This window comes from Hippoglossus stenolepis, chromosome 12, assembly GCF_022539355.2.
Source record: "Hippoglossus stenolepis isolate QCI-W04-F060 chromosome 12, HSTE1.2, whole genome shotgun sequence".
NCBI lineage: Eukaryota > Metazoa > Chordata > Actinopteri > Pleuronectiformes > Pleuronectidae > Hippoglossus > Hippoglossus stenolepis.
This window is the reverse complement of record NC_061494.1, coordinates 2,025,279-2,040,528: the sequence shown is the minus strand read 5'-3', so window position 1 is coordinate 2,040,528 and position 15,250 is coordinate 2,025,279. Positions and strand designations below refer to the sequence as shown.

The following is a 15,250-nucleotide window of genomic DNA, read 5'->3' as shown; positions in this document are numbered from 1 at the left end:
TGTTTTTTTCTTCTTCTCAGAAATGACTACATCGAAACTGATTATAGAGACAGATGGATTTTCAGCACCATTACCCTATGGTGCATTTAGACGCCTGTGTTATTCTAAATGCTGTTTCCCATTATTGGCGTGCAGTGAGCAGAGCAGTAACATGTACTGTATACGTAGGTAAGCGTGAAAACGTCAAACAGCGAGGAGCGAGCATTCTTCTCAGTTTGGTAACAGAAATACTCACATTGATTGTCTGTATACTGGGTGGTGGAAGACAGCAGAATGAGTTACCATGAAGGGGAAATGTGGGAGCAGACACACTGTAATCAGCCTGTCCATCTCAACACTGGGCTTCAATTACTTTTGCGGATGATCACACAATACCTTCCATCCTTTCCCTCTTCAGTAAAAACCCAGACAACACTGCTTCTTACAGCAATGTTGGTACAGACACATCTTCTATTGTCATGTTGCTCTTCTGGGTTCTTCAAATCCAATGTGCTCAGATATTAGAAAGAGTTTGGTCATTTTCCTATTTTTCTTAGCTGTGTGAGTGATAGTAGCCCATTTTGACACGAGTAATTAAAATAATAATGTTCAATATTCATACCAAATTAAACCTAATTGTTCATAAAATCTCTGGTATATCTTTTTATATTTTTCTCACTGTAAGGTCCTCCACAGATTTACTATTGCTCTCCTATAATATTGGTCAGCTCTTGTGAATTTTTCAGTTTTTTTTTCACGTGCAGCAGAATGATCGTAGGTGCAGTGCGATCATCCTCCAGCACTGACCGTGCTGTGGAGGTGAGACTACATGTTGTGTTCATAGGGTCTCACATCTCTGACTGTGCAACACTTGGAAACACATGTCCACTTCAGCAGAGTTTACCTCTAAAGATTCACATCCTCAGTAGAAACCAATGGACTCAGCCTAACACATAGTATTCCCATAGAATTGAATGGACTTCCGCACACACCCACAGAAATGCGCAAATGAGGCATAAGTTGTCAGCTGCATGGTTGTCAAGGTAGTTTTCACAAATACATGTCCAAATATTAAATCGGGTACGAAGCCCAACTCAAATTTTAAAACATTTCAAATCGTCCAAACCGGCCCCGAAAGTATCGGAGAGCAATTACTGCTTCCTCATGGGCAGGAACACAACTCATCTGATACAAAAAAAACTCTAAGTAAATTAATAAATAAATGCTCTGTTGTTGGTTTGCAGATTTCTGCTGAGAAAGACCTTGGACGGGTTTAAACTGTTTAAACTATCTTTCATCAACTCAGTAACCTTTCCACAGTCATAAGATGTATGATAACATATATGATTTGAATTTCAATTTAAAATACAGGCTGGCATTGGTTTGTTTAAATAAACCTTTAACTTCCGTGCTGGTCTTGTGTTAGTGTTAATTGTTCCATCATTCAGTCTGGATGCAACAGAAGGTGGAAATCTTGTGCTTTGATATTTGCTGGTGATGTGACCGCGGTTTACATTTGGATCACAGATTGTGCCTTTGAAGTTCTTCTGTGTGAACTGATTAAACCACAAAGCAGAGCGATAGCAACCATTTTCAGCTTGTTTATTTGGGTTATGGACAATAAAGCTTCATCACATGAGCCTCCTTGAAAGCTGTACTACATCCCTCACGTACACAAAAAGAAACAAACACCATGTCGACCTGCTGAAAGCTGTGGTGGACAATCGTACAGCGGGTGCAGTTTCAAAGGTTAGGGCTGGGGGAGGGGTGGCAGAAGCATATGATTATGAGTTCAGTGGAAGAGCACATTGTAACAACAGCAGCAGCAAAAGCAGTGCTTCTCAGGCTAAGAGGGGTTTACAGCGTGAACTCCTCTCAGGTTGCCATTGGGCTCCAAAGCCCCTCAGGTTGAGGAAGATGGGCACATCAACTACACACTTTGAGAAAAAAGAAGAAAAATCACAGACATTGGGATTCATTGCAGATTACCTGTTTCATTTCCTACAAAAATATTGCACAAAAATCTGAATATACAGTGACAGAGAGAGATTGACAATAGCAGCCAAAAAGCCAATATCTACATGAGCAACATATCGAATATACTAAAAATCACATGAAATAGTCCTTTGCTTCCACTAAAGGCCAATTCATGCTTTCTGTATCTGGGTGTCCACAAAAAGATTTGTAATCTGCCCGAGTCAGCTAAGGTTCGCGTGTGCCCTATGTGATCTGCATGCGACCCAAAATATGACACTACACAGACTGTTCACACAGCAAGCACGCAGACTGTGCATGCGCCAGAAAAGTGAATTGGATAATCGTGTAGTGCAATGTATGCATGTCATGATGTTTGTACTGTATTCCACATCCTTTTTTTGGGGAATTTTTCATGTTGTTCGGCCGAACAAAGCAGCTCATCTTCTCACTGTCAAGAGGTTAAAATCATGTTTTCTTGTGTACATTTGTGAAACGTGTCCACTTCTGCATGACCGCCACTGGAGTGAAGTCCCCGCAATCTCGTTCAATCAAACATTGGCACTACACTTCTGTCTACTCTGAGTTCTCCCTGACAATTTGTTGAATGCCACAATTCTGATGTGCTGATCCGAAAACCTGCAGACTGGTGTTAATATTTAGAGAAAGCTACTAAACTTAACCTCTTTATTTAAACACAATCAAACTCAATTGTGTTTGCTGTGCTGGAAATATCTGATGTGGCACTGATTGGCAAGATAACCATCAGAATAAAGAAAGAAAGAAAAGGACATCGTTGACAGAATAGATTCAGCAATTTCTCAGTGGTTTTAGGGTAGATGTTTCCTTGAGATACACAAAAGTAACATATGCCCTCTTGACAAGCAATTGTTTTCCAGAGGCTCTGTCAGGGTGTAAAAGATGAACAGCAAGGCATTTTGGGAGCAGTAGATAGTGTTGATAGAATCATTGTAATAGGCTACATCAATGCTTGATTGATGGTTTTGCTGGGAAACAAGGGAAGGTGGTGCCAAACAGTTGTATAGAAACAAAACAGAAACATCCGAACATACATTCATTTGGGTATGAAAACAACTCACAAAGCCAAAAGAGCGGCACTTAATCACACCCCAGCTCCTTGAAGTAGCCCCTTAACCTAACCATCACAAGTAAATGCCTGACCCCAACCCTTAGCCCCAATGTAAACCCAATTGCAGCTGTGAGGACAAAGCAGAATTTTACCACAACAAGGGTTTCAAATCAACATTTGTTCACACAATCATAGAAAAAAAACACATTTAACCAGATAAATAAACAAATGTTAGAGAATTTCAACAGCATGAGAGATCCTTGGTAACAATCAATGAAAAAGAGGCAATTATGTGCCTTTCTCATCTCATCATGACAGTCTGCTATGTGCCTTCGTAGAGTTTTAGAAGTTGAATGGGTAATCTGAACAGAATGTAACTTGGGTTACCGCACATACATATTAGAAAAGAAATAGAACCCCAAAAAATAACATTTCCACATCCTTCAAAGAAAACTATGAAGGAAGGAACTATGGGTAACAACATGTTTGGCCTGACTAAGACAAACAAATAAATCAACAGAAAGAGGCAAATTATATATTAGGTTTTACTTATAATCATGCTGAAATCACAAAGAGTTTTTGAGCAGGGAAAGTCACTTCTAAAATCCAAATATATTACGGTAAACAGTGCTCAAAGCAAAAGATATGTATGACTGCTTGCAGGGTCATTAGACAAACACAGAGGTGGATGTGTAAACCTACTTTCCCTTAGTAGTGTTCACATTGATATTGACTCCAATATTTCACCTTCATACAAACAAATATTAAATACATACTATTTCTCCAAAATTAAGATAATTCATAATTAATTAGCAGCACATAAATGTGCACATAGTCCCAAGTCCTTATGCCAAAGCAGTTACAAGAAAGCAAACCAAATCAAATTCTTACAATGACCTTTTGAAGAGAAAAACTAAACTGAAGGATGAATGTGCAGCACTACTGAGGGCAGATAAGTGTAGCTTTCAAGTTTCCCTTTTAAACCCCAGAGACACATGGAAAGCATGGGGACGGCACCACACTGTGCAAATCAAAACATCAATGACAGGATTACCATGAATTATTAGGGAGGAAATTCCTTTTCCCATCATTTCTTTCATGTAAAAATGAAGTGGATCAAAAACTGGACCTCAACAACCCCAATATTTAAAACGGACTGCTGCAATTCCGGTCCAAAAGGATACTGTTTGATAGGGAGAAAGGTGCACAGAGCATGTTCCTCTTACTTATTTCTCTAGTCTTATTTAGTGGAGTGCTTCCACACAGATCTGCTCCTCGGTAATGTCATCTAGCAGTTGCACCTCCACTGGGCTGCAGATGTCACTGTCATAGACCTCTGTCCCCATCAAGGCATCGTCTTCTAGGCCTTCTCCTTTTCCTTTAAAACCTTGCTGCTCTGAAGGAGAGGTGCTCTCCACCGACTCTAGGTCTTCAATCCCAGCCCGGTAATGGATCATTAGCAAGGTAAGGGCCTGCAGTCTCTCCCCAGATTTGGCCAGGGCAGTACCAATAAGGGCTTTGCGACGGGCATCTGTGGCCTCCTTGTCCTCTAGCACAAGGGCGTTATTGTGCTCCAGCTCCTGGTCAATTTCCTGCTGCAGCTTATCCAGCATCAACTCAAGCTTCTGGGAGCGCTCATCTGTGGGCAGCCCCCGGTACAGGTCACGCCCTATCTCCTTCACAGCAATGAACACACTGTCATCCAGCCCACCTTCCTTGCGTACAAGTTTACTGCTGCCACCACAGCTGACGGGCTGCTTTGAGGGGCTGGCACCACTGGTGTAGGTCTCTGTATCACTGCTCTCATTGTCTGAAGTGTTGGGTGTATGCTTGGGTGAGGGTTCCACCGCTCCAGGCACCACATCAACCACCTGCTCAATTAGCCGAGTCTTAGGTACCTGCCGCAGATTAAGCAGGCGGGAGCTGGTGTTGATGATATGGCGCGTTAGTCCAGTCGCCCGGGTAATGGTGGATTTGGCTTCAGGGTCAGCTCCACGACGTTCAGTTGCTGCCACACAGAAGGGATTTTCAGAGAGGCACTTGTCCTGGCACTTCTTGTGGCAAACATAGGCGCAGATCATACACTGAGAGGCTGCCTTGGTCCAAACCTTCTTCTTGCAGTATTCACACCAGGTGGGGTTCTGGAACTGTGTGTCCTGGAAGTTGTGACGAACCTCTACCAACTGCATGGTGCCAAAGGCCAAGTCATCCCGTGGTGCTGAGGGGATATGTTCCCTCTCCCTCTCCTTTAGATCTTCATCAAGCAGACTTCCCTCTCGCTCTCTTTCTACCAGCCCCCCTGGAAACTCAAAGTCACCCTCAGCTAAATAGCAGAAGTTCAGGGTCACATCTCCATAACACAGCTTCTCATTGAAGCCCTTGTGGGTGCCGAGACTCCGTAGTGCAGTGCGGCTGACATTGGCTTTGGGCTCTGGAGGCCCTAGCCTAAAGGTGCTCTGGTACTCTGCTGAAGATGTGGCCATACATTCCAGGGCTACATGCTCCAGTTGGAGACTCACATGACCCAGACACAACAAACTACCCAGCTTAAAGGGATCTTTGCACCACAGGGCCACATTAAGGTACTTGTGATTGCTCTCCACATCAAACACCATCGAGGCTTTGGGCCAGCGTGCTGTCTGATTACGAAACATGGTTTCTGGAGATTCCCAAATGGAGTGGTCCTCTAGACTGTCTCGTGTGCTGCACGAGCTCTCTGAAGCTTTGTCCTTTGCTTGATCAGCCTTGCTACTGCTGGTTGCAGTGGGAAGGGCTGGCAGCTCATCAGTGGACTCATTTGGCTTAGTGGACTGCTTTGTGTCAGCCTGTTTGACACACATTTTCTCTGTGCCAGCCTTCTCCTCATTGGCTCCAGTGAGAGGAACCTTTTCTGGAGATTTTTCAGAAGCACTAGTGGCGGCAGTCACTATAGGAGCAACAGTTGCATTAGAAGTTGTAACAGAATCGCCACTTTCAAAAAGACTGGTTTCTGAAGAGGCTGTTGTCAACCTTATCTGAGGTCTTGGCGGCACTGGGGGGCGAGAGGGAGGAGGTGGGGGAGGAACGGTGGGGCGCTGCAGACCCTCACTTGGATCACTACTGGTCTTATGTGGTGAGGGCTTTGGTGATTCTTTGGGATGAGGCTTTAATGGTGACTGAAGACCCACCAGGTTTAACTTGCGGTTTAGAATGGGTGATATGGTACCAAGGGGCTTGGAGGCCAAGTTGGCCACAGTCCTTTTGGGGCTTTGGTTTACTGTAAGTAAGAAATCCTCCTTAGTTTCACTGGTATTTGTGGTACTGTTATTAGGGCTACCAGTCTGACTAGGTTTGGAATCCACAATCAACTCTTCAAACTCAGAGTCCATGTCTTTGCCATCGGATATGTCAGAAAGGGTGGTGATGGGGGCTGGGTCTTCCTCATAGCCACCTGGCTGAGGGATAAAACCGGTTTCCTCAAGCTGTCCAAAGCCTTCCTGAAGAGTTCCTAAGCTTCCCAAAGAGGAAGTCTGGTGACGAACTGGTCTCTCATAACGGACCACTACCCTTTCTCCAGCCTGCTTCAAAAGTTTGGGTACTTGAACTGAGGATGTCACTTTGACACCTGTCAACAGAAACAACAGTGAGAGGGTTTTCAGTCGATAGCATAAAAAAATAAATGACAGTGTTAAAAAGTATTTATACAATGTAAAAAGATATTTATAACCACATCTGGTGGTCTTAAAGATATGTTGTACTAACTATGTATACTAACAAAAAAAAGATTATGATATCAACTTATTATTGATGTGTGCATTGACATGTCATACCTCCAATGGCAATGAGGCGATCGCCCCGCTGCAGATCTGCCATGGCTGCAGGAGAGTTGGGTGTGACCGTCTCAATGCTGACGTGGACTGCGTCCCCCTCAGTGGCAGGAACATGCCTGAAGGTCATCCCCACGCTGCCACATAGCCCCTTGAAAACCTCCGTCTGATGTATACAGGTGATAAGACAAAAACTGAGCAATAAACACTAGCATTTGTAATGGAGGTTATAGTCAACATATGCATCTATTTTATGTAACAGCTGGTAGTATTGTTTTGTGCAAGAATAAGACATCCACCAAAGAGGCTATGTTTTCTTCTGCATTTGATCTGGGTCACATTTTGCAACATTTTCATTGATTGATTGAATTATAAATCATGGGTCTCGATGAGAAAAATCTGGTATGTTTAGGGGACTGATATTTATGAGTCAGTGCAATTTGGTGAAAAATGTTAAAGAAAATAAAAAAATATATACTCCTGGGTCCGACCCCTGATCTGGAGCTGCACCAAAATGTTATGTGATCTTCCTTGGGGGTCATGCCCCACCCAGCCACAAAAGTTCATGGAAATCGATTTTAGTAGTTTGTGTTTAATCCTGACAACAAACAAACAAATAAACTCAGACAGTGTAGGTAATCAAACAGAAACTTTCTTTTAAACCAATTTTTTTAAACTTTTAAAATATCTTTCAATATTTATGGATAACCCTGGTTTTTAATCATACATATTGATTTGGAAGAATTTTTAATATACTGTGTTTTGAAACATCATTTTGAAAAAATAGGTGGTAAGTATAAAATACTATATTGATGAACAACCTTATTAGATCATAGAATTAAATTGTACTTAGAAGGGAAATGATAATGTATGACTTATACTTATGGCTATTTTTTGGAGTATAAGAGTAAGAAACTTCATTTTGTAAAAAACAGGGTATTGTCACATATGTTTGGTGAATAAAGCATGCTGTGCTGAAGAAAGTTGTGTTTGTTTGTTAATACTGTATTTGTATAATGCACTTGTGGCGTGGGCGGCTACCTGGAGGAGCAGTGTATCATAGCATAAATAATTGTTCTCATTTACCCTAATCTCAGTAAAGTGAGCTCCATTCCAGAACATACACAGTTTGCATTCCTTTTACATACAATGCATTTTGGTGAGTAGCACTGAATGTAAACATATCATGTTTACAAGAAAACAACAAAAGGTGAATAAATAACCAATGTGTTCACTGCTGTTTATATTTAGAATGTTGAACATCTGTAAATAACAGGGACTGCATTTTTTTTTGTCTAAATGCAAAAGAATGAAAAGAAAACTGACAAATGACAAATGCTTCAACAGCTTCACTGACATCTGCCTCCAGCACTTTAACGGGAGACTCAAACTGAGGGTGGCAATTCTGTAGGAGAGGAGAGAGCTGCAATTAAACCTCCACCCCCGGCTGCCTTAATAACAGCCACTGCACACAGTCCAAGTCACATATCCCACAACACACCTGTTGTGATGCGGAGGTGACCTGCTTCATGCCTGACAGGCCGTTTGTCAAATGACTGTACAGTATGGTGACATTTGCAACTCCTATGCTGATGATCATCTGGGTTTGTGTTCCATGTAATTTTAGCAGTGATTGGTGGAGACTGTCAGCGTACTGGAGACCTATGGTGGAATCTTTCCAGGTACAGGGAAACAGCTAAATGAGGTGGAGGAGAAGATGGTACGAGTGTCCTGATTCAACAGAGAGAGAAGAGGGGCAGACATGATGTGGGTTGACGGAGATGAATGACTGTAATTTCCCTTGCTGTCATTTGTTACGGGTTCTGGTAGAAGGCAGTGATTGAGTTAGGGCTGGCCTCGAATAAACAGATGATCTATACAAGATGGAAAAGCTGGATCATTATCATAACTGACACAACCAAATTGCTAAAGAACCTGCTCTCCTCCATTTGTTGGCAAGTTTCAAACACAGAAATGTTAACAGAGTAAAAGGAATGTTATACCATAGTGCTTCCAGTCCTTCAGATTAATGCATCATGATTCTTAAGTAAAGGTAAGTTAAGTCTTTCCCATGGAGGAACTATTCATAGCTCTTTAAAAATAAGAGAAATCTCTAAATACAAGAAAATTGGTTAGAGTGAAGAGTTTTATTAAATCACTCATATTTGCCAATCTGTTATGAGTAGGTCTTTCAACCCGGTGACTAGACACATTTTTTAAAGACTTGTAAAAGTGAATACTCTTTTCTTACTAAGAGCCTCTGATTCACCATTGATGTATGTTTGTGAGTGTGTGTGCCCATTTCTGCCATAGGCTACCTTTGGGGACAAATTTCAGACTAAAATCCAGGGTACTGGGGAAAGCTTGTCTAACTGGGGAAAAAGCAGATGTTTTGATCAAGTGTAAAGAGTCAATAAAGTGTTTTTGATTAAGTTTAGGGTTAGAGAAATAGTGTTTATGGTTAGAATAAGTCATTCGGAAATGTATGTAAAATCTATTTAAAGTCCCCAAAGGTGACCGATGACAACGTGTGTGTACGAGCGTGTGAGTGTGTGTGTCTGACTTTAATCTGATCAGGCCATGTTACAGCTCTTCCATGAAGGCTAACGACGTTGCAGAGAAAGGCACGTTGCTGTAGGGAGAATGTGGACTCTAAAGGCCTATTCGGCTTCACATCACACAATGACCATTAGTTAGTGAGCAGCTCGGCTCTGTGGGCAAACGCTCTGAGACTTAAAGTTGTTAACAATAAAAAGGAGAAAATCACTGCAACATACACCAAAGTAATGGAAGTGGAAAAGCACATGTATCCACAATACGCAACTGACAGTCCAGTCCATCGCACAGGGTTATCAGTCCTGTGAAGCATCCGATCTGATCACAGTTATGTGGCCACACACAGACATTAAAAATGAAATACTTTTCATAGTTTAATAGAAAGTTTTAATATAAATACTTTATTGCTGATGGTTGAGGGGGAAAAAGTCTCAGCTTTAAAGAGTTGAGGAGTGAAGAGTTTACCATTATTTTAGACATATAACCTATAAAGACTATAGTAAAAAAAAACATTTGCCATACTGTCATGTTGTCATTTAAATTTAGGAATGGAAGAATTTTTGCATTCTATTTTCAATAGCATGGAGGAAATCAAATAAATAAAAAAAAAACTCCTATGCTACTGTTGTTAAACAAAGTGCCTGATGGTGAGGTCTAGTTTTTTATCCAGACATTTGGCAGCTGATGCCAGTGCTGAGTGAGGCGGCTGTGGCTGAAGGGGTGGGGGGGGTAGAGCTGTTGTCCTCTGACCAGAAGGTCAACGGTTTCAATCCCAGTCTTCCCCATGCCGAAGTGTCCTTGGGCAAGATGCTGAAGCCCAAAACTGCCCCTTCTCATAGAGAAAGGTGTTGCACATACAGTAGATGCTCTGTATGAATGTGTGTGGATGGGTGAATGGCAAAAGCTGTACTGTAAAGTGCTTTGAGTGGTCATCAAGACCAGGAAAGCTCGATAAAAATACAGACCATTTATTTACGATTCACACAGAGACATTCAGGACAGTGATATTTCAGGTAAAAACCACTGAAAGGTGCCGAGTATCACGAATTGAAGGAGCTCTGTAGCTGTGTGTGTACAGCTGTACAGTGCAGCTGTGCCTTCAATAGATTTACAAAGGAGATCATATGAGTCTATTCTGCTGAAGTGCAAATAGCTGCAATCTCCCTTTTACACACACTTACAGCACCAGTATATGCACAGTCACAGACCCTCATATGTACCTAATAATGTAGCACAGCACACAAAACTCCAGTGATAAGACCACTGCTCTGCAGCAGCAGATCTAAAGATGGAGGCTTCTACTTCCAGGGTACGCTCTTAGTTGTACAATGATTACACACTTGCCCAAGCCTAAATAGAGCATAAGAAATATAGTTGTATCCAATTGTACAGAATTACTCTGACACCACTTAGGAATATTCTTTGTAAAAAAGAACCTTGGTTTTATATACATACTTTTGGACATCATTTCTATTAGAGAAAATATTGATGGACTGTGTCAGAACAATCTAGTTTCTGCGTCAGCTTAAATCTAGGAAAGTTCTGCTCTCAGAAACATTCAACACATTGTAAAACACTTCATCATTTTAATAGGTTTCATACACGGCAACATCATAATCGCTCCAGAATTAAAGAGCCCACTAGAGTCAAACTGGATGTGAGCCAGTGAATCACTTCTCAAAACAGAATACAGTTGTTTGTTTTAATTGTCTCTAACAGTAAGTATTTGCTAAACGGGTTGTAGGAGTGGATGAAATACTCCTCTCACTACAGCTATTGTTTATAATGACGTTTCAATAAAAAATGTAATGAATATAAATCCTTTCTCCAACGACTTGTTGGGTGCTGTTTGGTGCTTCTCTAAATGTGAAGTTTAATTGTCGCGCAGTGCAGCTTTCTCTTGGGGCTGAGCAGCAGTGGCTGCACTAACCTTGTTAACATCGACTAAGACAACAAGCAGCTCTTGGCTCCTTTTCTCTGAGCAGTCGACAAACAAAGAACATAGCAAGCCCAAACTGGCCAGATGTAAATGGAGCAATTTACCATCTATTTCAGCAAAGCCAGCCTCACTTTTATCTGCACTGCCACGGAGAACAAAAGAAAGGTTAATATGTTGCTCCAGGACAGACATCCGGACAAGTTCTCTTTTGATCCCAGGAAACAAACAATCAGTGTGATAAAAGACCTCTGTTACACCTTCTCATACACTCAGACATATCAAGGGCTTGCTCCCACAAAAAGTGAGTCACCACCTCACAAAACTAAACCTAATGCTTTTTCGTCATATATGCAAAATCCAGTCACTCCTCAGTTTACACTTTTTATCTGTCCATCTAATGTTACATTTTCTTGTGAGTGTGGATTGCACCCAATATAAAATATGAGTTGGTGTGTTGGAATAAGAAGAAATAATTAGGAATGACAGTCTGTAAAATGTTCACTATGGTGATATTGTATATTTTTCAGACGTAAACCAACAATAGCTGATGCATCTGAAATCTCTGTGCCATACCGCTCCATTGTTGTCCAAAAACATATTCAAAACACATCAGCACTGGATGACATGTTCCTTTATTAGCATTTTGACCCAATCCACCGGCCAGAAATAATTAGCACAAACATGTGGACTAATCCTCAACTAAATAGAGTCCTTTACAAATCCTGTTCAACAAACATTTGCTAAAAACCTGCTGAGACAAGCTATTTTAGGAAATTACTGAGCCGTTGTAACATGGAATTTATTTGCCAGCTATTGTATTGAATACAATTTTCATGAGATTTTCTGACGATAAGAATAGACTTTTAAAAACTCATGATGGCATAATGTCTACGGCCATACCTGCCAGAGTCTTTGCTCTATGAGACTGTATTTATTTGGTTTTTAAATTGGAATCAAAGTCACCAGCTCATTTGGTTTTGGTTCAATTATCGTTTTGGCATGTAAGACCCAATTGGAACTGACACTGGTATTTATTGATGATTCCACCACAAGTAAAAGCATAAATCATACACTGTGTATCCAGATGGACAAAGCATCTTCAATTTCTGCCACTATGCAGAAATCAAGCCAAAATATCAAATAATATTAATAATATAATAATATTTGAATAAAACAATATTCAAACGCTACCATCTTGTGTATTTTGAAGCCAGAGTCTATGCAGTAGCAATCGGAGGAGGGAGTCATGGTATCGCCAATATACATGCTGAACCAATCCCAAAGTCAATCATGACATTTAATCCAGTTTTAATGGCATAAAATAACTAATTAAAACCAAACTTCAATAGGAACGAGAACATGCATCAGTGTGATAAGGACTAGCTACAATAACAGAAACCATCCTTGAGAAAAAATATTTGATGTGTACTTTTTAGCAATATCCCATCCACTAACATGAAGGAGGCTATACTGCAGTCAGCCATCGGGGGGCAATCGAAATGCTTCGGCTTCACTTGCGGGGGGTTGTCATGTCGGGGGTTTTATATACAGTCTTGAGGATGAATGCAGAGTTATACAGGAGCTTTCTGAGCTAAGATTTAGTCAAATGCATCAAAGGTCAAGAATCCTAATTCGACTGAAATGAAATGTACGACTGATATCTGAGCAGTAAATCATTAAAGATAGTTATATTTACTATTGAACAACAGACTCTTGTTCTTATTTGACTTTTATCAGATTTTAAGGCATTTGAAGCAGTTATACATGTAGATTGCTCATAGAAAAAGTGCTGCCCATAGATGCACTGTGTGAATGGGTGTGTGAATGGGTGAAAACTGTAATGTAAAGCGCTTTGAGTGGTCATCAAGACTAGGAAAGCTCAATAAAAATACAGACCATTTACCATTTGTGTAAAATGTTTTTTACTGGACACCATTGAATGAGTTATGAGGAGATTATGAGTATACTAATAAAGGTCTGCAGGGAGAGGTGGCTGGCTGCAGGTTGGCCTGAAACCCTGGTTTGATGGATATCTTGGACAGAGCAGCGTCTGCTGTTGCTTGGCTGAACATCCCTCTGTTCTGCAGCAGGTCTGGGAGGGTGCGTGTGAGATGGAGAGGTGAGGGTTGAACAAATCCTTTTCCTTGTCACTGCGCTGCTTGGTAATTTAATCTAATACCACATGTCAGATCGATTTGTGTATGGTTATAGGGTACAAGTCGCTGCGAGGCAAGTGCGCCGCAATTCCCTGCCACATCCAATTAGTAGCCCCGGTAGTGATGGGGGTGGAGCGGGCTAAGGGGTGGTGTGCATGGCCAGTGACTGCCTGGGTGTTTACGTAGGTACTTATTAGGCGGGTTAACAGTGACGCATATTGTGTGCTCCATGTTCTGAGACACAATATCACAGACGCGTGTTGAATTACAGTATGAAATCTGCATTGGAACATTTCCATTCTATTTAGTACGCTATCCCAGAGCAGTGTTGTTAAGATATCAACTGAATGTTTCCATGGAATATGATGTTATCACAACAGTGTTTGGGTCACTATCCTCTTGATACGTTCAACTGAACTAATTAGTTTATTTCCAAACGTCACTGCTCCAGCCAAAGGGAGGCAATAAACTATAAAAGAACAATTTTACATATAGTAAGAGCTAGAGAATAATATGAAATGATACATAAATTCGTATTGAAGATGTGATAGTGATAAATAAATATACAAATGGAAAAAAGAAGTCATAAAAAGAATACATCCCTTCAGTAATATTTCAATTCCTACCAATCTCCATGTCAAATGGTCAGATAGAGACAGAAACTACCTCTTACACCTACCCAACACTGGATAGAGGGCCCTGTATCTGACCATAACTTGTAAAAACTGACTTCCAAGCCCCCTTCACGGTGTGATTGTGTAGCTGTGCGGAGGTGAGACAAGAGCCAGAATCTGTCCTACTTTCTCTAGCTCTCTTTTTTTCCCCATTAACTAACACGTGTCCATATTTGTTCATGTTGGGTTTTACTGGATTTAGGCTCCATCGATAAATGATAAAGAAGAAGAAACCTGCTAAAAGAATTGATTTTGACCTAGATTTTTATGGGGACAATTACAACCATTGGTCATCGTTGCACTTCACTGTCTCTTTTAAAGATACAGGAAACTAACCTACATTGAGTAGGTTAGTTTTAAGTCAGTGTGAAGCCATCCGTGAATGACACTATCATAACTCACAGATGCTCCTTTCTTCATTTATGATTAATATGATTTTCACATACACTGACCACAGACCACTTGTAAACAAATGTCCATATAAAAAAAGATTATGATCTGGACACACACACACAGAATAATGGGCAGATATTAATGACTCACGACCTAATTCAACACAATCACGTACAATTAAGCAGTGGCTGACGCGTCTTTCTTGGGCAAAACCGCCATGAAGTTTAGCTTCACACTTGTTTACCGTGTGGCTTTATCTGAATTTTCAAGCTGCCTTTTTGTATCATGGCGAGCAGGTTTCAAAAGCGTTAAGAACAAAGGAGTTGTTATGGAGACATGGACCAACAAAAAAGGTGCCCTGCCTAATTTGCACTTGTATCGACAGCAGCGGTGGTTCGGTCGCCCACACAGTCCCTTTCTGTAGCACTGTCATTGTCCTGCCATTGAAAAATAATGATCTGTCATGACTGTTACATCATTCTAGTTCATTAAATGACAACTACATTCTGAAGAACTAGCACTGGTTCAGAAAGGAGGAAGACACCATTTCCCTCGTTATCAAGTTGGCATTTCAGTTCTTTGAACACCAGTGCTCGCCTGTCATGCAAGCACTCGGCGTATCTCCCTCAGTGAGCTCACCAGCTGCTTTAGATGCTGGGATTGCCAAAGTGTCTTTTTGCTTT

General features: G+C 41.1%; 1 protein-coding gene across 1 annotated transcript in view; it reads right to left on the bottom strand.

Annotated features, from left to right (window-relative positions):
- Window positions 1–2,782: 2,782 nt before the first annotated feature.
- Window positions 2,783–15,250, bottom strand: part of pdzd8 (PDZ domain containing 8) — a 40,194-nt gene continuing 27,726 nt past the window's right edge. Inside the window, exons 4-5 of the mRNA XM_035172400.2 lie at window positions 6,853–7,015; window positions 2,783–6,647 (exon numbers count right to left, since the gene is read on the bottom strand). Of these exons, the coding sequence (XP_035028291.1) occupies window positions 4,288–6,647; window positions 6,853–7,015 (2,523 nt within the window). The 3' untranslated portion in view covers window positions 2,783–4,287. The remainder of the gene's footprint in view (window positions 6,648–6,852; window positions 7,016–15,250) is intronic.